The 26,127-nt window shown below is 30.1% G+C and overlaps 2 protein-coding genes across 2 annotated transcripts; one reads left to right on the plus strand and one right to left on the minus strand.

The window, feature by feature from the left end:
• Window positions 1-620: 620 nt before the first annotated feature.
• Window positions 621-14,669, plus strand: LOC25498562 (tropinone reductase 1). The gene is made up of 11 exons (XM_013593492.3): window positions 621-769; window positions 1,013-1,220; window positions 1,332-1,548; window positions 1,631-1,737; window positions 2,325-2,481; window positions 2,947-2,950; window positions 8,750-8,803; window positions 9,817-10,024; window positions 10,132-10,348; window positions 12,024-12,136; window positions 14,340-14,669. The coding sequence occupies exons 1-11, from the start codon at window positions 678-680 to the stop codon at window positions 14,505-14,507; spliced, it is 1,545 nt and encodes a 514-aa protein (XP_013448946.2). The 5' UTR covers window positions 621-677; the 3' UTR covers window positions 14,508-14,669.
• A 3,623-nt stretch (window positions 14,670-18,292) lies between these two features.
• LOC25498564 (transcriptional adapter ADA2b) lies at window positions 18,293-23,568 on the minus strand. Its single transcript, XM_039827958.1, has 11 exons — window positions 23,507-23,568; window positions 21,056-21,111; window positions 20,519-20,697; window positions 20,309-20,374; window positions 20,063-20,188; window positions 19,893-19,968; window positions 19,568-19,648; window positions 19,221-19,437; window positions 18,883-19,093; window positions 18,589-18,798; window positions 18,293-18,490 (listed from the first exon to the last, which is right to left on the minus strand). Exons 1-11 carry the CDS (start codon window positions 23,566-23,568, stop codon window positions 18,299-18,301), a joined length of 1,476 nt encoding a protein of 491 aa, XP_039683892.1. The 3' UTR covers window positions 18,293-18,298.
• Between the last annotated feature and the right edge of the window lie 2,559 nt (window positions 23,569-26,127).

Raw genomic sequence — 26,127 nt, forward strand, 5'->3', positions numbered from 1 at the left:
TCTTATGAAACCCTAACCCTTTTTTTTTAATTAACAAATTAATTACAGGTTGTGTGGCTAGAGCTGTCAAAATGGGCCGGGCCGTAAGGGCCGGCCCGAAAGCCCGAATAAAATGTAGGGCTTGGGCCGAATAATTGGAGCCCGAAATTGAAGAGGGCTTTTTAGCCCGGCCCGTAAAAGCCCTTAGCCCGTTAGGGCTAGCCCGTCCGGGCTCCGGGCTGCCCGGAAGCCCGCAAAAAATACAACTTTTTTTTTTTTTTTTGTGGTCTGTGTGTGTGAGAGACTGATACGGGCTGGCCCGTTAGCCCGGCATATTTATGTATGTTCCGTACTTAAAATAATGGAAAAGGGAAGAAAAAAATACGGGCCAGGGCCGGCCCGTTAGCCCGGGAGCCCGTATAGGGCCGGGCTCGGGCTCATTTTTTGCAGCCCATATTCAAACCGGGCTTTTTAGCCCGGCCCTTAAAAGCCCTTGGCCCGGTCGAGCCGGGCCGCCCGTTTTGACAGCTCTATGTGTGGCACATAGCATTTGGCGATAAGATTGGGTTTACGACCACACAGTTCCTGACAACACATTATATATAGAAGTATAGTTATCAACAAGATTTATTGATACTTCTTCACATACAAAAACAAGATTTAGCTTTAGCATCTCAAGTGTAGTTATCAACCGAAACATGGGTGAAACAAAGTTAAGCAGCTTCAAGGATAAAAGATGGTCACTACATGGTATGACTGCGTTAGTGACAGGTGGAACCCGAGGCATTGGGTAATTTTCTTATTTTAACTCTTAATGGCAAAATTAGAAGGAAAAAAAAAAATAGATATTGCCTTTTAAATTGATTTTGTATTTTATTCTTTTAAATTTTTGTTACTAATTTAATATGTTTGACATGGTAATTGATAGATGGCTAATTTTTAAAAAATTATATTCCAAAAAAAATTATATTCTTCTATAAAAACAAATTTATATGTTATTTCTTACATGTGTATTTTTCTATTTTTAAATTAGGTACGCAATTGTTGAAGAGTTAGCTGAATTTGGAGCATCTGTGCATATATGTGCACGTAATGAAGAAGATATTAATAAATGTTTGGAAGAGTGGAAAAACAAAGGGTTTAATGTAACAGGATCAGTATGTGATATACTATTTCATGAACAACGCAAGAAACTAATGGAAACTGTTTCTTCTATCTTTCAAGGAAAGCTCAATATTCTAGTACGATCCATTTTTATTTTTATTTATTTGTTTTGTTCTAAGTGCTCAAAACATGTATATAATTCTTTTTTATTTTTGACAAAATATAATGTATATAATGTTACCTTTTAGGTAAACAATGCTGCAAAACCTACCAGTAAGAAAATAATAGATAATACTGATGAAGATATAAACACTACATTGGGTACAAATTTTGTGTCTGGTTACCATTTGTGTCAACTTGCACATCCTCTTCTAAAACAATCTGGATATGGAAGCATAGTGTTCACTTCTTCCGTTGCAGGTTTAAAAGCTATTCCTGTTTTATCTGTTTATGCAGCCACCAAAGGTATGTTTCTTCCTCTTAAATAAATTGAATTTGATAATTAAATTTGAGATAAGATATAAAATAAAATAAAAAATTGATTCAGGAGCGGTGAATCAATTCACAAAGAACTTGGCATTAGAATGGGCAAAGGATAATATTCGTGCAAATGCTGTGGCACCTGGACCTGTTAAGACATCACTTTTGGAATCAGTCATGGTATGCATTTGTTCATGTATATTTATATAGGACTAGGGGTAGTTCCAGCATGTTATGAAAGGTATCGAGCAAAGTCTCCGTGAGCTTATCTCATTTGGTTAAGGATAATGTATAGTATATGTAAGGGTAAAGATACGAACCCTGGATACTCCACTTATTTACGTTTAAGGTGAATTTTTTTAACAGTTAAGCTATTCTTCATTTAGTTATGAAATAATTTTTGGAGTGCATCTAACATGAACTTCTAAACTTTTACTATTTTTCATAATTATTTTTTTTAGCTTATAAAATCCACTACAAAAAGTAGTAATACTTCACGTTTAGACTTTTTTATTTAGCATAGAAAGGATTGTATAAATTTCTTTTTTTACAAAGAAAGGATAATTATTGAAAGGATTGTGTATAATTATTCTCTTATATTGATTTTAAATTATATCCTAAATACCTTGAAACTTATACAAAATGTAATAATTCTAATCATTAATTTGATGATAATATTTAAATAATTACAATTCATTATAGGCATATTTAAAATTGAGAGTTGCTGATAAGTATAAATATGTTTATACTGTTTCTTACAGGATTATGACTCTGAAGGGTATAAAGCTATAGCTGGTATAGTCTCTCAAACTCCTACAGGTCGTATGGGAGAGACTAAAGAGATATCAGCATTGGTTGCTTTTCTTTGTCTTCCAGCTGCATCACACATCACTGGACAAATTATAGCTATTGATGGAGGTTATACTTCATAGATGAATAAATGTAATAATATATCCTGCATATTCATGTTTCTTATGAATGAAGTTTCACCTTCTCTCTCCTTTATCTTTTCTCTCTCATTTCTCTTTCTTCATCTTTCATGATTTTGTCGTTTGAGTGCGACATTATTTTGGTCGACGTCTTGTTAAAACATTATTTAGTTTTCTATTTTATTATAGTGTTTTCTTTTTGAAGAAGCTCACATTTAACCAGAAACTTAGTCTCTTAAGCACAAGAGGTGCTCGAGGTGAGTCAAGAAAAATATTTGTTACATAAGGTTACCAACAAGGAATTAAGTGTTACATCCATAGAGCAAGCATGCTAAAAAACACAAAAAATATATTGGAGTTATAATTATGAACTTCCAAACATAAAAGAGGAATAAGCCACCACATATGATAATTAAAAACAAAATTTGGATCATTTATCTTCAATCACCAGAAGGATTGTAGATTAACTTTGGCCATATGCGTAGAAGCGATGTTGGAAAACAGTAGCAATGTTGTCGCGCCAAATTGTCCAAACACAAGAAAGCCAAATCAAATAAAAAGCAAAACAAATGTTCTTTGAGAAGCCACCTAGTGGTCGGAATATTGTAGTGTTTTTTCTTGACAAAAAAAAATTACAATTGTCGTTTTCATTTAATTCAGATTGACATAGTAACTTTGATCTAATGCATATTTAATTAATGACTTGAACGTCAACAATAACTGATTCAAAATCATGTATATTTTGATCATTTTAATTTTATGACTTTTATATGAATTTTGTTTATTTATGTTATTAACTCAGATGATGTATGTTTGACTGTGCTTATTGAACCTTCATCTTCCTTGATCATAATATTTTTTAAAATTGTCTTTTTTATTCATATAAATATTAGAGAACCCTTTATTATGGACTTCAATTCAAAGAGATGGATCTCGTTAACTTACCCGTTATATTTCATCACATATAATGTTCAACGTTTTGAAACCATCCAGTTCCAACGGTTAGATTTTTATTTTATTTTTTGCTTTTTAAATTTTATGATAAGTTCAATAATTGTTTACATAGACAGGAAAAGGGAGCAAAATAACTCCAAAGGCTTGGTCTAGTGGTAAACGAGAGAATCCGGGTTCGAACTCCTCTAATGCCTTTAGAGGGATGTAAATGTAATTACCTTTATAAGTGTTTTTTGAACCCGAAGGCCTTCCCTACCTTAGACTGAGACACCATCCTCTCATCCTAAAATTTTGTAACCAAAAAAAGAAAACGGGAGCAAAATAATGGTTTGTCAATTGCTGTAAAGAAGATTATGAAACGATTTTCCCTTTTTGTCGTTTGGTGTTCTTTGCTTTTAGTCTCTTTCAGCCAAGAAAAATTGAAAAAAGGGAAGAATCTAGATAAGGGGTGGATGTGATTGAAATTTCGAATCTTTTGAGCTAGGCAATCAATTAACGACACATGCCTGATGTGGTGGTTGTTGTAGCCAATCGGCATCAATCCCTCAAAACCTCTTGGTGATAAAAGTTTGAATTTTAGAATCATTCATTAAATGATGCATGAAATCTTTTTTATTTTTGTTTGAATAAGCTAAATTAGTCTCCTAAAATGATGTATGTATTATTTATTATAGACTACATATATCATTTAATGAATGAAATCTAAAAATCACAAACTTTTGCTTATATCACTGACCGGATGGTATATTTAGGTTCCCTCCTAAAAAAGTTTTTCCTCCTAGTAGTTCACCCTCAAATAAGTATTCCAAATCCTCCTAAAACTTTACTTGGTGTGTTTGGATTGAGGGTTTAAATAAGGAAAGGAAAGAAGAGTTTATTTTTCATTTTTAAATTTGTGGACACCATAAAATGTTAACATATTAACATGATAAACAGTTATATAATATTTCAATACCTTTATTTTAGAAAAACATGTTATATAGTCTATAATTTAAAAAAGAAAAGTAAACCCTCTCTTCACCTCCTAAACCTTCAATCGAAACACACACATAAGATAATCTAATCTGTTAACTCAACCTGAGCTGCTTAGACACTAATAGCATTAAATGTATCTTGTTACACCACATATTTTAAGGGTATGATATTATCTCCTACCCATATCTCATACCTGAGCTGCTTAAACACTAATAGCATTAAATGTATCCTGCTACACCACATATTTTAAGGGTATGATATTATGGGTCTGTTTGGTAAGACACCACAATGAGCTTATAGCTTATAGCTTATAAGCTCGTCTGACGAAAATTAGCTTTGTTTGGTAATGCTTTTTCACCATGAGCTTATAGCTTATTTCACGAGCTTATAAACTATTGTTCAGAAGCTATTCCAAGTAGCGTTTGAGCTTATAGCTTATAGCTTCTCAATATTTCTTCCAATTTTACCCTTAATATTTTATCTAAAATCCATTTTTATCCTTTATAATTTAACTAATAGATATAATTACCTTATAAATATCCATTGCCTTCCTTTGTTGTAATAATAGATATAATTAATTATGTTTTTATGCAACTGCAGTATACGTACATCATAATATATATATATATATATATATATATATATATATATATATATATATATATTACATAAATAAAATGATCATTGTCTTTTGTTTAAATAAAAAAAATCATGACTTACGTTATAATTTTTCATAAAAAGGGCAAAAAAAATGTAGTGACGTTTAAATTCTTTTGGTTAGGCTTAACATTATTTTTATTACTTAAATTTACTAAACTCGTTATATTTTATTTCCATACTTTTTCTTTACGTCCAAATCTTTTACTCTTTATATTTTGTTTTCTCAGTAGATACTCTTTATATTTTTCTAAAGATAATGCATAAAAATATATTAAATTAATAAATTATAAATACTTAAATATTAATGAATATAAATTTTAATATGAAATAAGAATGTCCTTTTATGTCAATTTACATTTATAAGTCAGTTGAACCGTTAATTTTACCAAACACTTCAACTAGCTTATCAGCTATAAATCATCAGCTATAAGCTATCAGTCATCAGCTATCAGCTAGCTTATAAGTTATCCGCTATTTTTACCAAACAGAGCCTATCTCCTACCATATCTCATACCTGAGCTTCTTCTTCTAGTCCTTGTCAATAGTAATCCCTATCTCATTCTTGATCTATCTAACTTTATCTTTGTGCTAAATTTTAAATTCTGAACTATCTAATTTTTTGCATTTTCGCATATCAACTTAGTTTCTTGTATCCACGTAAAATTAATGGTTTAATTACATTTTTAGTCCCTTAAGTAATTATGTGGTTTCATTTTTGTCTCATATTTAATTAACGTTACAATCCAGTCCTATAAGTTCGCTCCATCCATCACTTAAATCCATTCCGTCTGTTTTAATTCAAAAAACTTATACATTCCTAAGTGATCAATAGAAGGTATAATTTAATACTTTCATTTCTATTTAACTATATATAAATCATTGTAGATTATAAACTCAATCCATAAAATAATAAATATTTTTTTATGTAAAATTAATATAAGTATTTGGTAGAATATTAATAATTATATAAATAAAAAAGAAGGAAAAAATTGAATAAAATGAATTTAACATAAATATTAATAACATGTTATAAACAAAAAGAAAAAAAATTAAAAAGAAACATAAATATTTTTAATTTGAGTCAACAATGATGGTCAACTGTATTAAAACCTATTAACTTTTTAGAAAAAAAAAACTGACTATTTACTTTAATAAATATAAATATACTAAAAAGAAGATTTGTTGCTGAAGTGGTGGCAGTCTAGTCAATGTCTAAGCTCCACCAACCTCCAACATGAGGTCATTGGAGGATTATTATTGGTTGTTAGCCGCCACTAGTGGCTAGGGTTGGATATTGGCCAAAACCAAAAATTAAACCACTCGGAGAACTCCAGTTTGAATCTAATTTAAAAACCACATGTTGAATCATAAAATGCTCCCCTAGGTCATCAACATGTTTGGGGTAGCCAATGTTACCCTATTGATGCGAAAGGATTCATCTATTGTAGACTCCTACCCATGTGACTCACGATTAAAATACGTGTGAATTAAGTAATCATTATGATTACGTAAAAGAAGTATTAAAAAAATGGTCTTGTTAACTTGTGCCTAAGTGCACAAGATAAGAAACTAAATAAAGAAATTCAACTTTGAAAATTGTGCATTCACAACCTTAAAAACTTAAAAATTTATCTTTTTAATACAATATTTATTGTTCAATTCTATTTTAAGATCATTATCTTGTGCCCTAAGGCAGAAGTTAACATTTCCCTTAAAAAAAATATGAAAGATGGTTCCTGTTAGGACACAAGTTAACATTTCCCTTAAAGAAAATATGAAAGATGGTTTCTGTAGAGGCAAAATTAAAAATGAAGAAACCACGTTGTAAAAATATATATTAAGAAGAAAGAGAAATTGAAAAAATAGAGAAGAGGAAGTATTGATCTGCATCATGGGCGGATCCAAGGCCCAACTAGCATGAGTAGTTGCCCAGACTTTGACCCAAAATTTTTACAATTTTTTATGTAAATCCCTCTGAAATTTTTATATAAACCTCTATAAAATTTTTATGTATATTTTTTTGTTGGACAATTTCTTTAGATTTTTTGATTATTTGCTTGTAATTTTTTATCTAAATCCCTTTGAATGTTGATTATTTTCTGACATCTCAAAAATTGCAGAGAAAAAAAATGTGTTGCAATTTTTTTCCTCAAACTTTATAATAATTTTGGTTCCGCCATTGATCTACATTAAAGAAGATGGTGCTTGAAGTTGAAAGAGATTGGAAAACCGCGTTGAGGAGCATGGATAAAAAGGAGAAAGAGAAAAGCTTACTCATGTGCAGTGGATCGTTGCAATTAGGAGAATTGTCAAGTTCATGAATATGAATATGAATATGTGAGTGGGTAGAACTAACAATAAGATAATGCTATAATTAAGGACGCACCACTATGGTTTAGGAGGAAAAAAAAAAGAAGTAAGGTTTTGAGAAGTGATTTAGGAATACTTAATAGTAAAGATGTTTGCTGTGCGGTTTGGTTCAGTGTTGAGGCTAAAAGTCATCTGAACCGAAAGATAAAAAAGTATGTGGTTTAGTTTGGTTCGGTTGACTTTTAAAATAAAATTTGAACCAAACCAAACCAAACCAATGAGGTTTGGATTGGATCGGTTGATACTGTTTTTGCGAGACAATACATTTTTTTTGTTTTCAACATGAAAATTCAGTTAAAAAGGTAAAACACAACATATTTCCAGCAATACTTCCGACAATATTTTTAATTTCATTTAACATTACTATTATTTTCAGCAAACAACGTAAACCAAATTAAAAATGTGAACGCAAAGTAATTCTATTATGTAAGAAATATAAAAGATTAAGATTTTATCATTCTCTAAAGTTCAAGTAGCACATAAATATATTTTTGAAATAAAAAGTAAAGAAAAAACTTAACAAGAGAAAAAATATTTCATTTTGTAAGAGTTTCCGTTGAGTTTCTATGAGTATTGATCTAGTGTCATATGTTTAATTAAAGTTTTTCTTATGTTGCGGTTTGGTTTGGTTCGTAAAACCGCAAACCAAACTAAACCAAACCATGCTGTTAAGTAAAAAAGTGATATGAATACATTCAAACCAAATGCGTTTTTTTGCGGTTTCGGTTTGATTTGTTTGGTTTGTGGTTATTCTATTGGATTGGTTCAGTTTTGAACACCACTACTTAGTAGAATTATAATATATACATAGATAGATAGATACAATTCCAGCGGTATGCTTTTTATTTAATTTTTTGCTTTTAAATTTTATGATAAGTTCAATCATTGTATTTCCGTGTACGATTGATTAATATCAAAATCATTGCTTACCTTATTGCTTTCTGAAAGATTTTTTCCTTTGTTTGGTGTTCTTTGTTTTTAGTATCTGTCAGCCAAGAAAATTTGGAAATAAGTGGTTATTGTTGTCAATCGATATCAATATGGCACATTTTCTTAGTTGAAGTTGAATAACATAGTAAGCGATAAAATGCTCATCTTTTTTCTTGATTAAAAGTCGTTGAAATCTCAAATGTATGATTTGATGTCGATATGGAAATAGATTCCATCTCCAACTTTGTTTCACACTGTATTTGGGAATATATATATATATATATATGCTTACTTTACAAACAAAATCAAAGACCTTCATAAGGTAGAAAAATGGGTGAAACAAAGTTAAGCAGCTTCAAGGATAAAAGATGGTCACTGCATGGTATGACTGCGTTAGTAACAGGTGGAACCCGAGGCATTGGGTAATTTCCTTATATATCTAATTAACTCTTAATGACAAAATTAGTAGACAAATCAATTTCTAATTAAATTTTCTCTTGAGTTAGCTTCTCTCTAAATTTTCTATTCTTCTTTCTTATAACCATCGTTGTTCCCCTTTTTTTTTTTATGTAAATAATTGTGGTTTCTATATGACAAATGATATTTGTACGATCATTTTATAATAACTTTTGTGATAATTTTTTTTCTTATACTCGCATTATATTTTTATTATCTCTCTCTCTCTCTCTCTCTCTCTCTCTCTCTATTGTTTTGGTTCCGTGATGATACATATTTTTTGAGTAGTGATATTTGAACAACTCTTTTGGTACAACTTTTGGGACAACCTTGTTGTGCTCTTTTCTTATTGGTCAAAAACAATAGAGAGAGAAAAAAGAAGAGAGAGAATAAGAAGATAATGTGAGTATGAGAGAATAGGTTGTACAAAAATTGTACAAAAATGGTTGTACAAATATCATTTCTTATATTTTTCTTTGTAAATTTATGGTTGTCCTGAAGTTGTCACACAAATGGTTGTTCAAATAGCCCACCTCTTTCTATATAAATATAGTTTTCTTTTCATAATTTTGTTGTCAAATTGGGACAATGTTTTGTCTATTGTCTTTGTGCTTTGTTGTTGGATTTTCTGTTTTTTTTAGATGTTTGCTTAACAAATTCAATGGATTAAAAAGTAAATCAATGATTTAGACATCAACATTTTAGATCCCAAGATGAGTATTTCAATCGATTTAAGTTATATTTGCTGTTTTATGTTACTTATTTTTTTTACAATAATTTTTCATTTTTTCTTACTTGGTTGTTATACATTTGTTCATATGTTCATTCTTTACGGTTTTAACGACGTTGAATCTACCTCTAAAAGAACATTGAATTTGTGTTTTTTTTTTATATATACCAAATAAATGAATATAGTCTTTTAGTTAAAAAAATGTTGTGATAATTCCTTGTTATTTCTTATTTTTCTATTATGAATTAGGTACGCAATTGTGGAAGAGTTAGCAGAATTTGGAGCAGCTGTGCATGTATGTGCACGTAATGAAGAAGATATTAATAAATGTTTGGAAGAGTGGAAAAACAAAGGGTTTAATGTAACAGGATCAGTATGTGATATATTATTTCATGAACAACGCAAAAGATTAATGGAAACTGTTTCTTCTATCTTTCATGGAAAGCTCAATATTCTAGTACGATCCATTTATATTTTTATTTATTTGTTTTGTTCTAAGTGCTCAAGTCAAAACATGTATATAATTCTTTTTTATTTTTGACAAAATATAATGTTACCTTTTAGGTAAACAATGCTGCAAAACCTACAAGTAAGAAAATAATAGATAATACTGATGAAGATATAAACACTACATTGGGTACAAATTTTGTGTCTGGTTACCATTTGTGTCAACTTGCACATCCTCTTCTAAAACAATCTGGATATGGAAGCATAGTGTTCACTTCTTCCGTTGCAGGTTTAAAAGCTATTCCTGTTTTATCTGTTTATGCAGCCACCAAAGGTATGTTTCCTTTTACTTAAGAATGATGAATTTTCATATTGATAATAAAATTTGAGTATGAGAAAAGATGATAGTTTTCTGTGTCTATGGGAGGTAGAGTGGTGTTAAGTAGTTTAAGAAAAGGTTTTGAATGAATAACTTTAAATTCAAAGCAAGTTCCTTTGAGTGGAGGATTGGAAAAAAAAAATTAATTGGGTGAGTTGGAAGAGGGAGGCCTTTGATTGAAAAATATTCCACTTTTTAATTTAGGTTTAAATATATCATTGATCCTTGCATTTAGTTAAAGTTTTGTTTTTGATCCTTCTGTTAAGTTCAAGTTATAAAAAAAAACCATAAATTTAGATTTGATGAGCATATGGTTATGGAGGTGCTTAAGGGATTTTAAAATATGAAGAAACCATAAATATTAACCTTGAACTATCACCTCCTTTTCAATTTGATCCAAGAACTATCGAAATATATAAATAGTCTCTAAAATATTATTATAGTCCCTTAAAATAATAATAATAATAATTCTTGAAATCTCTAAAGAACAAGAGAGTGAATGTTGGGTCCAAGACTACTTTGATGGATTAAGTATAGTTCAATGACTACTTAATATATTTGTATATTTTAAGGATTGAAGAGAATGTGATAGTTTAAAACCAAATTGATGATTTAATCAGAGTTAGAGGTTCTTCTTAAAAGCGCTATTAATGAGGCGCTATATTTTCCCAATTTTGTAGTAGTGTTTGTAATTTATTGCACAGAGATTTGATGTATTTTTTTTATTTTTGTTTTAGATGAAGTGGTAATCCATTGAAATTAAACTCACATAACTGTGAGGTTCTGAGTTCGAATCTGAGTCATAACGTCCGACCTTATAATTTTGACATTTGTCAGTTGAACTAGGACTTTTAGATAAAGTTTGATGTATTTAGTTAGAACATAATAATATCCATTTTAACGGAAAGGTGACGAACATCTAAGATGTGGTGAACAATGCTAAATGTTTATCTTCGTAATATTGCTTCATTGTAGGGACCGTAGAAATGAAACCTTTATCTTAAAGAGTCCGATTTTATTTCATTGTAGTGGGTTTTGAGTATCTTCTTCTATACTCTTTTCAATAAATTTGTTTATATTAAAAATGTCACAAAAAACGTATTTTAATATGAACCCAAAAAATGTTTTAAAGATTGTTTTCTTTACTATTTTTTGTAAAATAGTAAATTTTAGGCAAAATTACAATTTTAGTCCCTTAACTTAATTTTAGGTAACAGTTTAGTCTTTTATCTTTTTTTCATTTCAATTTGGTCCTTTTTGTCTATTTTCATATACATTTTTAAGCTTAAAATTCATGATTTTATTTTCTTATGATCTTTTGGTCTTCAAATCTATGATCCTCGTTTATGTTTGCATAAGAATATTAGATTTAAAGCTTGAAAATGTATAATAAAATGGATAAAAAGGACCAAATTAAAATGAAAAAAAAGATAAAGGACCAAACTGTTATCTGAAATTAAATTAAGGGACTAAATTTTGTCTAAATTTTATAATACAGAAGAAAGAGATAAAGTATAATGTTCTATTTAAATTAAAAGGTAAGTCTACCTTTACACTAATATTTTGAAGTTGATATTAGATGCACTCCACAAAATTAATCTATCTAAGCAAATTTAGTTAATCAATTCAGGAGCTGTGAATCAATTCACGAAGAACTTGGCATTGGAATGGGCAAAAGATAATATTCGTGCAAATGCTGTGGCACCTGGACCTGTCAAGACATCACTCTTGCAATCTATCACGGTATGTGTGACCATATAGAATTATACTTATTCACGAATAGAAGGTAAACGAGTAATAAATTGCGTTGTTAGGCCTTTTTGGAGAGTTAAGATTCTCTCCCTTTATTAGTCTCTCAATTTCTTTCATTTTGAGAGATAAAAATACAAAGAAGTTTAGAAATAATTAATAGTAGTGAGACCAACTGCTTACTTTTTTGTATCTATCTCTTACCAAATGACAAAATGGAGATGAACTTAACTCCTTTTTAGATGGCAAAATCAATCCTCGTAAACACAAAATTCATAGACCTAAGAGAAATGACATTGCTATGCATAACCCTTTGAACCCTACGTAGATGGTCAACAACCTCTGACGTTAGAAATTAAAAGTGTCAAAAGAAATGATATAAAAACATGTTGATTATATAAAACATGTTTTCTCATATTTAACTACTTTGTTTGACGCAACTTTTAAGTCTGTCTCTCCAACCGTAAAAGTTCCGACCCCTATTTATGAGTTGAATTTTAGAGAGAAATATCTTAAAGTGTTAAATCTATATTTCGATTTATATATTTATTTTTTTAAAAGGTCAAAAGTGATATATTAAAAATCACAATCACAACACGAGAAATGTAGAGATCGACAATATACAATAGTCAAGGATTACGAGGAGTCCAAACAAACATAGCCATCAAACCAAAACATAAAGTTAATCATCTAGTAGGTAAAACAACATTTAGACATATGAGAGGTTGAATTCTCCACCTATAGTAATCATAAGAAAACCATTAACTTTAAACTTAATTAATCATTGACAATTTGAATAGTTTAACCATTTTGATAAGTGAACCTAATAGGTAATCGTGATTACCGAAAAATCAGATGGTTGCGATTCTTTTAAATTGGGCGCACACAAGCTAACCCAATCAAACGATGATCATCTCTTACTTTCTTTCGATGAGATATCAAACCAATGAATTGCACCCCATGACAAAAAGGTGTGGTTTGTCAATTCACAACTTATTTCTAACCAAGATGAAGACCTGACCACAATCTTCCAGCAAACAATGAAATCTTCAATGAAATAAAATTGTTTCAAGTAACTCTATACAAGGGAAAATCAGCTATCACTTCAAAATTGGATATTAACCCATAAAATTCTTAAACTGAAAACAAGTCGTCGTTATTAAGCTTCCAAATCCATACTTAGGGTCTGTTTGAGAGTTTAGAGGTGTATGTGGGAATGACTTTGATAATATGATTGAAAAACATGAGAGAAATTAACAACTTTGGAAGTGAGAGTTGTGGTTACGACTTTAAAGGGTTTTGGATAAATTTTTAAAAATATTTATACGTTAATACCCTACAAATTAAAAATATATTAATCAGAAACATTGTTTTATACAAAAAAATCACTCTCTATAGAATCTTTAATAAGGATGAATTTTCATGTAGTACATATGAAAGGATTGGATGGTAGTAAATGTTGGAAATATCTTGAAAAATATACTGCAAATTATGGTAGTAATTATTCAGATCTTGATTATTAATATCTATTTAATGAATTAAAATAAGAATTTTCAGCAAAAGAGAAAATAATTTTAAATTAATTAAGATCTTTAATATTTCACTTTTGACCCTTAATTAATTAAGATCTTTAAATTATGGTAGTAATTATTCAGATCTTGATTATTAAGATCTTGATCAAAGAATTAAATTAATTAAAATAAATTAAGTTAAAGTTTGATTAATTAAACACTCTTACTCTAAAAGAACTTTGATTATGAGTAGATTGTTAATGATTTCGATACAAAAAGTACAATAATCAAATTTTTAAGTACTTCCCACATCCCATAATATTTGTCATATTCGACCATTTCACATATATTAACAAAATCATGATAAATAAATAAAACGATGATTTTATTCAATTACACATAATAGTAACTATTGATGCATTTTTATCGTCATAAATGCAGAGTAAAAGATAAATTTGGAGTGATACACAATTACACATAATATTCATTCAAGGATACAATTGAAAAATAATAATTAAAATTGCATTAAAACCTAAAAGTGATAATCTTTTTGACAAAAATTATTTGAGGAGTATTACTTGAAAATCCCAATTGACTATTGTCTTATGAGAATTGTGCATAATAAGTATCACTTATGAAAATAAACTTAATGGTATTAATGTTTATAATGTAACTACTTCTTACAGAATGATAATGAAGGAGATGAAGCTGTAGATGGTGTAGTGTCTCAAACACCTATGGGTCGTATGGGAGAGCCTAAAGAGATATCATCACTAGTTGCCTTTCTTTGTCTTCCAGCTGCATCATACATCACTGGACAAGTTATAGCTATTGATGGAGGTTTCACTTCTTAAATTGCTATTAATTTGATTTTGGCAAACAAAAAGACATACGACCTCCTATAACTCTAGATGAATAAATTTAATAATTTTCCAACATTCATGTTAGTTTTTTTTTTCTTCATAAACATTCATGTTAGTTATAGATCTTGAATGACATTGTTGGTTGGACTACTATGGCCATTATCTTTGTGTTGCTTAATATTATTGTAAACAATATTGTTTTTTTTTTTTTTTTTTTAAGGAAATAAGCTTATATCATTTCATTACTTAAAATGTGTTTAATATAATATGGTATTTCTACCAAAATCTGAAAACTTGCTAAAGATGTGGCCTCCTTAGTTAATCTATGGGCTGCCTCATTTGCTTGGTCTCCTTACAAACTCAACACTAGAGTTGACATAATATTGTTCAAAGATAGTTTTACAATTATGGATAATCATCGCAAATTCTGTAACATCCTGATGTGTAGATGAAAAACTGTCCACCACTTTTTTGGCATCAAGCTCAAAATCGATAGGTCCCAAGTGTAATGGATTAACCCATTCCATAGATGATAACAATCCAAGAGTTTCGCCAACATGTACCTCACAGACTGGAGTAAACCATTCAGTTTTTGCCAAAATAAAAGTGCCTGTATCATCCTTTATACAGACTCCTATTCCCACTCTATTAGAAAGCTATGAGAAAGAAGCATCAATATTGCACTAAAATCTTCCTTGAGCTGGTTTGATTCATTTCACATTTCCTTCTTGTCGCGGATGTGCACAAGATGTATTACGAAACCTACGTGCATCTTGCCAATCATGAAGGATAACTTTTGCTCTCTCCATAACATAGACTTGAGTATCAATTACCTCATTCCACACTTTGTTGTTTCTTTGTTTCCATATACTCCACAACACACAACAAAATAAAGCTGCATCTTCATTAGATAAATCCTGTAATGCTTTGAAAATAATATTCTTGCTATCCATATCTTGTTGTAGCAAAACAGAAATAGAAGAAAAGAAAGGAAGCATACTCCAAACATTTAAGCTACTTGGACATTGAAAAAATAAATGAAGTGTATCCTCACTGCCCACCGTACACAGAGTACAATCAATAGGACATGTGACTCCTTTATCTTTTAGACGTAAAGTTTTTTACCTTTGGGGGAATCTTGAGCTTCCAGATTAGATTCCAAGAGCCTTGTACCTTGAAATGAGATGTATCAAGTAATTCTTGCACACAAAAACGGTATGCACTACGAGCAGAGTATTCACCATGATTTTCATTTTTCCAGATGAGTCGATCTTCCGTCACTGATGGATAGAGTGGTGTGTTCACTATATTTTCAACTACCTAGTGATCAAAGATTGAATGTAGGAAAGGTAGATTCCATTCCTTGCGGTCATGTAGCATGCAATATTGTTATTTACCTTTTCCCTCATGTTATTTTATTCTGTTAATTTAAATTTAAATACTTAAATCTCTTACCACTATTTAAGGCTTCAGCTAATTTTGTGATGTTTCAAATGTGAGTTAAAGTCCCACATTGGATATAATCGTAGAATTTAAGCAACATATAAGTAAGAGGATGCATGTACCTAATACCTTAAAGTTTTGAGAGAAAATGTGGTGTCTAACTCACTTATGTTGATTTTTCTTAGTCCAGTGTGATGATATGATCTAGTGAGACTCCCCTTCGTGGCAGAACATCAACATTAGAGTCTAATTAGACTTAGTGTGGGGGTATGGTGAAGTGGGTCTGATTCCTGAACTTGGTTCAAGGACGCAAATAGTATCACACTTGAGGGAGAGAATGTTGTGATATGTCAAGTGTGAGTTAAAGTTCCACATTAGATAGAAGGGTAAAATTTAAGCGATATATAAGCAGGAGCGGATCCAGACAGTTGATATTGGTGTGGCAAAATTTGAAAAGCAACTATATATATATTAACAAAGTAAAGCTTTAACAACATAAAAACTATAGCAAAGTGGTTTGGGTGAGAGCATTTTACCATGGTGTTACAGGTTCGATTCCTTGCCACACCAATTTTAATATTAATAATTTTAAAAAAATAATAATCAAAAACTGCAACTCGTCGAGAGTTGATCAACACAGGATCTACAAGCCAACCATCACATCATGTTTCACAGTACTGTATATAAGTGAGAGAACTCCTATACTTGATGTCTTAATTTTTTGAAGAATATCATCTATCCAACTCACTTCTAAGGTTGCTTTTATCCCAATTGATGATCCAACCTAGAAAGGCCCCCCTAATGGTTCAACAACCGCTCCCCTTCCCGACCCAAAAATTGCACTAATTTTTTATTTTTTTTTGGGAGCAGGAGATATTCCAAGTGTTGGATGGAAGATGCAAAGAGTCTCACACTTGATAAAGAGTTGATATGATTTGTCAAATGTGAGTTAAAGTCGCATATTCAATACCAAGCAAAAATAAAAAATACAATCATATTATACTATTCAAATATTTTATTAAGGGTGACAATTTTGTTCAACAAAAAGATCGGCCTGACAATTTGATTCATCTATTCCCGCATTAATTCATCCATACCATCCAACCAACAAACAATTAGTTAATGGTTGGATTCATTGCATCCATTCTATATTATAAATGGATCAGAATCCATGCACTTATTGTTTAGAATTCAATAGATCAATTAAAATTACGGTATAAATTCAATGCATGAAATATAAAAATATTTTATTTGTATAATTAATATAAGTAATCTTTTTTTGTAAAATATTAATAATTATATAAATAAAAAACTAGAAAAAAAAGAAGGAAAAAATTGAATAAAATGAATTTAAGATAAATATTAATAACATGTTAAAAACAAAAAGAAAAAAAATAAAAAAGAAACATAAATATTTTTAATGTGAGTCAACACTCAACAATAATGGTCAATTGTATTAAAACCTGTTAACTTTTTTATGAAAAAAAAGCGACTTTATTTTGATAAATATAAATATACTAAAAGAAGATGAGTTGGTAAATTGGTGAATGTATGGGCTCCACCAACCTCCGACATGAGGTCATTGGAGGATTATCATTGGTTGTTAGCCGCCGCCCGTGACTAGGGTCTGATAGGCCAAAACCAAAAATTAAACCATGCAGAGAACTCTAGTTTGAATCTAATTTAAAAACAACATGTTGAATCATAAAATTCATCATTAAGTACTTGCAACTAACTTTACAAAAATCAAAATAACCGAAGTATTTTGTTAAAATTGCATAAATTTTTTGCAAACATCGTAAAAAATAACGAAAGTGGAAGACCATAAATCAACTAAAGTTATGACTCACAAAAATAAAAAGGTTGCAAAACCTAAATGTATCATTAAAAGTTAGTCTCAACTCTCATGATAATCGTGCAACACTTAAAGAGAAAAACACAAAATATTCTATATCTCATAGAGAGAAACTTTTTGTGCCATTGCTATCATCATGAGATAAATTGGCACCCTTCAAGAAAACTTGCCTTCATGCAAACCAACATGGTTTGAAAATGATTGTAAAGTATAAACACCTTATGCATGAAATTTTCAAGAGTAACTTCTACCAAACACTTGAGTAAAACAATTAAAAAAGCAAACGAATTTTCAAGGGTAATGGTCCCCCAAAAACAACACCTTAGCAAATAAGGCATTTTATTCATAAAAGCAACAAGTCTTTAATTTCCCTAAGAAATTCAAATACTCCACGGTGCATGAAAATATAACACTTCAAAATTTCTAGAATTGTTTATAGTTTGAACTATAACTAGATTTTATTTTGATTATAATTATGGGGTTCTCAGGGTGAACCAAATCCCTTCTTAATGAGCATATCATAAACCATGTCAACTTTCATGGTATCCATCTGGAACATCCGATGAGCATCGGATTTTGAAGAGACGTTGCCAGCAATCATTTGTATCGACAGGTCCTCCTGCATCTTCAGATACACAGTTGGAGGCAACCCTAACTCGCAGCACAAACGTTTCTCCTGACAGAACAATACAATCGACGGTTTCAGAAAACAAAAATATAAGAAGCAATGTACAGATTTAAAATGAAAACTTGACATAAGAAAAAAAATTTTACAGCTTCAGAAAGTAAATTTGCTCCTGTTGCATCCATTTCATTGACAGAACTTGAAGTAGCTCGCCCTGCAGGTCTAGGATCAGCAGAGTCTGGAGACATCAATGCATTTGGAACCCCGCGATTTCTCGGAACAACATAAGCACTTTCTCTTGCCCTAAGGGCACTTTCTTCAGCTTCAGTTCTTCTCCTTTTTCCAGCAGCACGAGCTTCCTGCAACCATGTTCAACAAATGTCAGAGATAACTGTTCTATTTTCCATGCATTGAAAAAAGTGAATGTCATCCATGAATCAAACCTTAAGCTCTTGAATTTTTTTCTTAAGTCTGTGTTCCGAGATAACGGTTGTAAGCAATTCTTCGTGCGCTTCCTTAGTATGAAAGTGCATGAACACATCATATTGACGACAGATTGCCTTTTCCTCGGGTGTTAAGTCCTTCTCAAATGGATTTGGATAGAGCAAATTCCTTTCAAGTATGAATTTCTTCCTGCGCTCTCTTTCATCAAGCCTTCAATGTTTTTCAATTCAAAGATACGAATGTGAGAAATACTATGCAACAAATATCATTACTTTTTATGATTTCGAGTGTGGATGACACAAGAAAAGAAACCAACAAAACTAAAATGGTTGTTTACCTTCTATTATAGATACGTATCATACGAAGTTTGATCTCTATCTCGTCCGCAGTGTCAGAGTCATTAAACTCCATATCGGCGAGTAATTTCTCAGCATCATTATCATACTCAATATCAAATTCCTGCCTTTTCGGGTTATAACCACTGGCTTCAACCAAAGAAGGGCTGTCGTTTCTTGAGGATTTTGGCTTATTTCCTCCAGAATTTCTTGAGGAGTCTGTCAATGACAAAAGAACTTGGATTAAATACAGAATGTAATGTCATGAGATGAGATGATATAAGTTTCCTCAAAGAATCAGTATTGTGTAATGTCAATTGGGATTTAGGATCAAATATTAAATGCACACCTTTTTCGCGGCCTCTACTGGACGCCTTTTGGTTAGTCCTAGCTGCAGCATGTGCCTTCACTGAGAGCCCAGAATCCGATCCTACAACATATAAACGATGGATATCGAAAGAAAAGGATAATTCACATTGGAAGTCATAGATGATTCTAAATACATCTCCGAAACATGTTTTAGTAGAATGATAAATGAGACATGCATTATTATTTCGAGGTACAATATATTAATATAAATCAATCTATAAGAATGATAAATGAGACATGCATGATTTATAACAGTATGTTATGTAATGAAATCACTTTTTTCACAAAAACTAAAAACTACAAACCTTTCTTGTTATCAGCCTGCTCTTTCCCCATAGCAAGAAGTTCTTCCCTACTTTTTCCAACAACATGAGACATGTCCTAGTAAATAAGAACGATTAGTATTTAAAATACATTTAAATGAACGAATATGATAAGAAACACCGATTTCAGCGTCATTTGAAGCATCTCATACCGGAAGAGGGAAGCACGGAGAGTCCAAGTACACAATCCTATAGTGTTCAGTGCATGCCTCTTTGTTCTTTGTTCCAACATGCTCAGCAACTTCTGCCCAGTTATTCATGCCATACATTTCAAGTCCCTAAAACCAAAATATTATTGCTAGAAAAGTCAGATATTAATAAGATATTTCTTCTTCAACACCAAATATAATGCTTTATCATATTACACCACTAGTCGCGTCTACTTTAAACCAAAGTACCTCTAGAAGCAAAATTTCTTCATCTGCGTTCCAGTCCGGGCAAATGAGAGGGAAAGATAAATTATCCTGTCAACAGGGAACCATATTAAAAACTGATATAGAGAAACAACGCAATAATGTTGCCGAAACCAGTGCTAATGCAATTATATCAACGGTGATTTGGCAGATTCACAATGTTAAGGAAAATATTTGAAAGTAATGGTTACTGACCATGACCCTGTAAGCATGATTGCTTTTGTGGGGTGTCAGCTCAGCTCCAACCGAAAAGCACTCAACACATAAGTCGAAATCTGAGCACACGACACACTTAATCCGGATTTTTCCTGTAATATCGAAATTACAGTAATTGCAATGATACAAATGCCTTTTTGCTTCCCCAGCTCCTTGACCTGACTCACAAAATCCCCAGAAAATTATGTTAAGACATTATCCATGAATGCGTGCGTTGGTAGACAATTCCAACGTGTTGGTACAAATATATATTATACTAACAACTACGCTATTCCTTACGAAGATCGAGCAAAACTTACACGAAACCAAAGAAGGAAAATGTGGCTATATGCAATTGGTTTTTAAACTTTGACTTCGATGGAAATGAACAAGTTTGGTCATGTGTTTTGCATTCGTAAAATAAAACATTTCTCATTCTAAACATAAAGATAGTAAATTAAAAAAGATGGAAACATAATAAATACATTTATATGCTACAATCTCATAGAGCATGATGATTGAAAACTGAAAAGGTACCTGCAGCTCCAGATTCTGAATTATTTCCACTTGCAGCATTCTTGTTTTTCCTTGACCTACACAGTTAATAAAATTAACCACGTAAAACATATAGTTGCATTATGACCTAAAAAGATATTAAAGAATAGATATGAATAAAAATAAAACCCTTTGCATGAGGGATCATCATCGTTATGATGAATTTGAGTTTGTTCAGACGCAAAATCACAATTCAGAATAAGGGCAGGTGAAATTTTAATCTTTTATTTACGAAAAACTAAAAAAAAATTAAAACCCTATATTTTTATGATTACTCAGTTTTTTTACAAAATAATAAATAAAGCTTCTTATAGTGATCATGTGGATAAGTGCGACGAAGGAACGAGGTTGTTTCAGTTTGAGTGTGCAATAGGTGGGGTCATAGAAATCGAAATTTCAAACCGAACCAAATAAAAAATGTATCGTGTGTTGTGTTGTTATGTTCAAAACCTAACCAAACTGACCTAACTCGATTTGGTTTGGTTTGGTATTCAAGTTTTGATTTTGTGATCTAGAATAACCGATGGACCCGACTGATACTAACGCGTCAATGCTTTGGAAAAAATGTGTTGTTAAATTCCTTAGCTTTTCCAATTGAGAAACGGTAACATGTGTCTTTGAGACACCTTAACATACCATGTATTCAAATATTTCAAAAGATTAATTTTTTTTTTTTTATACAATTATTTCACTTTGAGTATTTTAACATGCCTTCTTAAAACAAAAGTTAGTAAAAACAATATAGTTTGTTTTTAGTGAATTAAGACCATTTTAGTTGAAAGCACCCAAAAATATCGTTTTAAAAACGTAAGCAAGTAGTAGAGTAAAAAAAATGTAAATAAGATTTAATTTAGTCTCTCAAAACAAATTGATTTAGTTTCACCTTAATGAGAATTGGTTTGACCAATTGATTTTCATTAAAATAAATGATTTAGGATTGGATGAAAATAAGGAAGTTGACTCGGTTAAGTAAAATGTTTATGATGTTTGACCAATGACGAATGAAGATATTGCATACCCAAAAACAACAACAAATAATATAACAGAGGGAATGAAAATAAACAACATCAAAAGAAAAAGAAAATGGAAAACGCATGAAAGTGAAAAGGAATACATGAAGTTTGTTTAAATTGTTTCAAAACGCAAGAGAGAATACTTACAACTCCTTTAATGCCTCGATGGATGCTTTTTTCTTAGGATAAACCTCCATTGATGATAATGGAGGAAGAGAGTAGCACAAGAAAAATGGAACAAGAAAGATGGGATAGTTGGAGAGTATTTTTTTAAAACAACAAAATGAGGAAATTTGTATGAGAAAAGGACTATATTTTGAGTGAGAGAAAGAATATATATTTTTTCTTTTAAACCTGGTATTTTATCTAAACGACATAGACTAATCATTCGAGTCTTTTAAAACCCGATATTTTGACGAGAAAGAGTTTTAATATTGTTGTATGTCCAAGTCCTAACTTTAACTTAAGAATTTCGTTAAGTTAAAAGAGACGGTCATTTTATCCAAACGCTCCTGATTAGACTATTCTTTATTTAATTATAAAAAATTCTTAAATTGTAGATTAACTGTATTATTATCACTTCACTTTTTTTTACAAAAAATATTATCCTGCGTTGAACATCTTTATTATAATAATACATACTTAAAATATTTAATCATGAATTTTAGTAAATATAATAATTTTTTAAAAAATCCAAATACAATCATTTTATAGTTCAATGTTTCAACATTTTTTTTTTGTTACATGTTTGAACATGTATTAAAATATCATCCTGCGTTGAACAATGTTTGACCATGAATTTTAGAGTGCTTTGATTATGCTTAATATTAATTTATATCAAAATTAGGGAATACTTTCAAAGGATTAAAATTTGTATTGGTTTATAATTTAAATATGACATTTTAAGGGAAATTAATATAGTCTTTGTTGAGCTATAAATTATTCAATAAAATTGACGAAATATATTATATTTTGAGGAGTGTTATTTGAACAACCAATTTGGTGACAACTTATTTTACAACCATAATTTACAAAGAAAAAGTAGTATTTGCATGAAAACCAAAACAATAGAGATATAATATAAAAAATAATGTGAGTATGATTTAGTTCGGTTTGATTTGATTTTGATAAAGTGATCTAAAATTTGATTCAATCTAGGAGATTTTCATAAAACGTCATTCAAACACATTGAATGACTCAAAAAAAAAAAAAACATTGAATGATATTCTAATTGGATGGTTATTTTTTTTCAATCTTAATATTTGGACCATTTTGAATTGAACACCCCAAAAAATAATATATTATAAGTAATGATTTAGACTCATCACTTATTCACTTTACATTTTTTCGATTACATGTTAGAGTAGTAAAATATCTATAATTCTTAAATTGATAATAAGTAATGTTCAAAGAAACTTACGCTGATCGTGTTACTGGTGGTTGTATCTTTGAGCACATTGCGTCATTCTTTGAAGTAGCCATTAAAGCACCAACTTTTGAGTTTGCCTAATGAGACTATTCGCACGAGTCACGACTATTATTGTTGGGTAGGTTATTTTGATATGTCGTAATTTTTCACCGGTTTCTTTTAAGCACGCGCATCTATATTTAATATTTAAAAAATTATAGTAAATTTAAAAAATTTATTAAAATTTATTAGAAATAAAATACATTTTAGTCTATTGGTCAACTAAGAAATTTTGTAGGATATGAACCGAGACACATCTATTGTTGGTTCAAAACTAATTTTTAAATCCCCTCTAATAATTAGGGTCAACTAAGAACTTTTAAAGTTTAGAAGGACTCTCTTAAGGGATAAGTCATGCAAAAATAAAATAAAAAGGTAATTGTATTAAATTTTTCAGAGATTTATTAATAATTAATAGTAGTAGTAATAATAATGTATAAATATATAAAAAAAAGGTTAACAGTGTTTTTCACCCCTATGATATAGGCTATTTTCGGTTTTCGTCCCTGTAAAATTTTCGGTTTGATTTGCATCCTTGTAAAACTTTTTTTTATTCCAGAAAACACCTCTCCCCCAACCAACTAAGCAAATTTGCTTACGTGGCGCTGATTTGGCATTTTTATATTATTTTTAATTGGCTATGTGTAAAAAAATATTTCACATCAGATTTTATTTTTAAAAAATAAAAAAATCATAAAAATATTCAGTTTTTTTTTCAAAAATTTTAAAAAATCGAAAAATAATTTTTCAAAACTTCAAAAAAAATATTAATATTTTTTCCGAAATATAGAAAAACAGAAAAATAGTCATATTTTTTTGGAAAAATCGAAAAAAAAAAAGATTTTTCTTTAAAAATTTTAAAAATTAGAAAAAAAAACTATTAAGATTTTTTTTTATTAAAAAGATTTTCAAAAAATCTGATCTCTTTTGTAATTTTGAAAATTTGCTTCTTTTTTTTTTTATTTTGTAAATTAAATTCCAGAATTTTTTTAAATATTTTTACTTTTAAAAAAAAATCTGATTATATTTTCTAATTTTTGAAAAAAAAATATAATTTTTTTGGAAATAAATATGACTATTTTTTTGTTTTTTTTATATTTCGGAAAAAATTTAATATTTTGAATTTTTTTAAAATTAATTTTTGATTTTTTAAATTTTTTGAAAAAAAACTGAATATTTTTATGATTTTATGGATTTTTTTTTATTTTTTAAAATTTATTTTCAAATATTTTAAAAATAAAATCTGATGTGGATATATTTTTTACATGTGGCTAGTTAAAAAAACATGTCAAATCAGCGCCACGTAAGCGAATTTGCTGGAGTTGGATGGGGGAGGGGTGTTTTCTGGAAGAAAAAAAAAAGTTTTACAAGGATGCAATTCAAACCGAAAATTTTATAGGGGCGAAAACCATAAATGACCTATATTACAGGGGTGAAAAACACTATTAACCTTAAAAAAAAAAAAAAAACTTCTTTCAGCTACTTTAGACTGACTTTTTCTCTTTCCAAAAATATCCTCAATTTTAAATACAAATAATACATGTAACAAATAGAAAAGAGTTGCTTTCTGTCTCTTAAGCCATTGTTAATTATTATTGCGAAATCTTTTATATTTAAGGCGTCGAAATGATTCAGAATGTTTATTGATGATTTTGGTGGATTTGATGAAGATGAAAGCCATGTTACTGGTGATGTTGACTTTATGCAATTCCAATGACTCGTGCTAAAAGTTTAACAGGTTGTTGCCCTTTTCTTTTTCATTTTCTTATATTTTCAGTTTTTGAGGGTTTTGGTCTAGTCCCCTCTCTTGTGTATATATCTCCCCCCCCCCCCCCCCCCCCCCCCTTTATTTAGTTTGGCGGTATAGGATGGAGGTATCACTGGATGTCAACCTAGTTGGGATGCTGTTGTTTCCTCTTGATACATGTCCTCTCCCCTGGCTTACAAAAAAAAAAAGAATAAATTTAAATATTAAAAAAAATATAACAAACACGATATAAATATATATGTCTGGTTTTTTCCTTTATCATCTAAAAAGCGTAACAAATTAGATCAGTATATTTATACTTACTTTTTCATTATCCCAATTATACCCTTAAACAACTATTTTTATAATAAAGATTGTTGTTTGTGTCATTAAAAAAAAGAATTTAGATTTTTTTTTTGTTATATTGTTGGTGTTATTGAAATAAATAATCATGATTAGTTTTGGTTTGTTATAACTTGAAAGCAACAAAGATTTATATTTTTAGTTTTAATCCAAATCAAAGGATGATTTCAATTTTGCATCAAGTGATGCTTGCTCGCCTCCAGTTTCTGTGGTGCAAGGGGTGTTGGAATTGGATGGTGATACTTTTTTAAAATTCGTCGTTTTCTCTAATGTTGGGGGAGGTCGTGTCTTCTAGGAAACAGAGAATCAAGTCGTCTTCATCAGCTATAGATGTTACCCAGTCTTCGAGGTCAGAGCCGTGGAGTGTGGAGTGGTTACATAATTTACAACATGGTGATGTCGGTCTTATTTCATCAAAAAAGAAACGGTTGAAGAAAGCAATGAAGGTGGGCGATGGTAATAG

Source organism: Medicago truncatula, chromosome 7, assembly GCF_003473485.1.
Source record: "Medicago truncatula cultivar Jemalong A17 chromosome 7, MtrunA17r5.0-ANR, whole genome shotgun sequence".
NCBI lineage: Eukaryota > Viridiplantae > Streptophyta > Magnoliopsida > Fabales > Fabaceae > Medicago > Medicago truncatula.

Coding starts and splice junctions, on each gene's coding strand:
- LOC25498562 (XM_013593492.3), top strand. CDS start 678: ATGGGTGAAACAAAGTTAAGCAGCTTCAAGGATAAAAGATGGTCACTA. Junction 770..1,012: donor GGTGGAACCCGAGGCATTGG/GTAATTTTCTTA, acceptor TTTTTAAATTAG/GTACGCAATTGTTGAAGAGT. Junction 8,804..9,816: donor GGTGGAACCCGAGGCATTGG/GTAATTTCCTTA, acceptor ATTATGAATTAG/GTACGCAATTGTGGAAGAGT.
- LOC25498564 (XM_039827958.1), bottom strand. CDS start 23,568: ATGGCTACTTCAAAGAATGACGCAATGTGCTCAAAGATACAACCACCA. Junction 20,189..20,308: donor AAGAAATTTTGCTTCTAGAG/GTACTTTGGTTT, acceptor TTTTGGTTTTAG/GGACTTGAAATGTATGGCAT. Junction 19,649..19,892: donor GCAGGCTGATAACAAGAAAG/GTTTGTAGTTTT, acceptor TATATGTTGTAG/GATCGGATTCTGGGCTCTCA.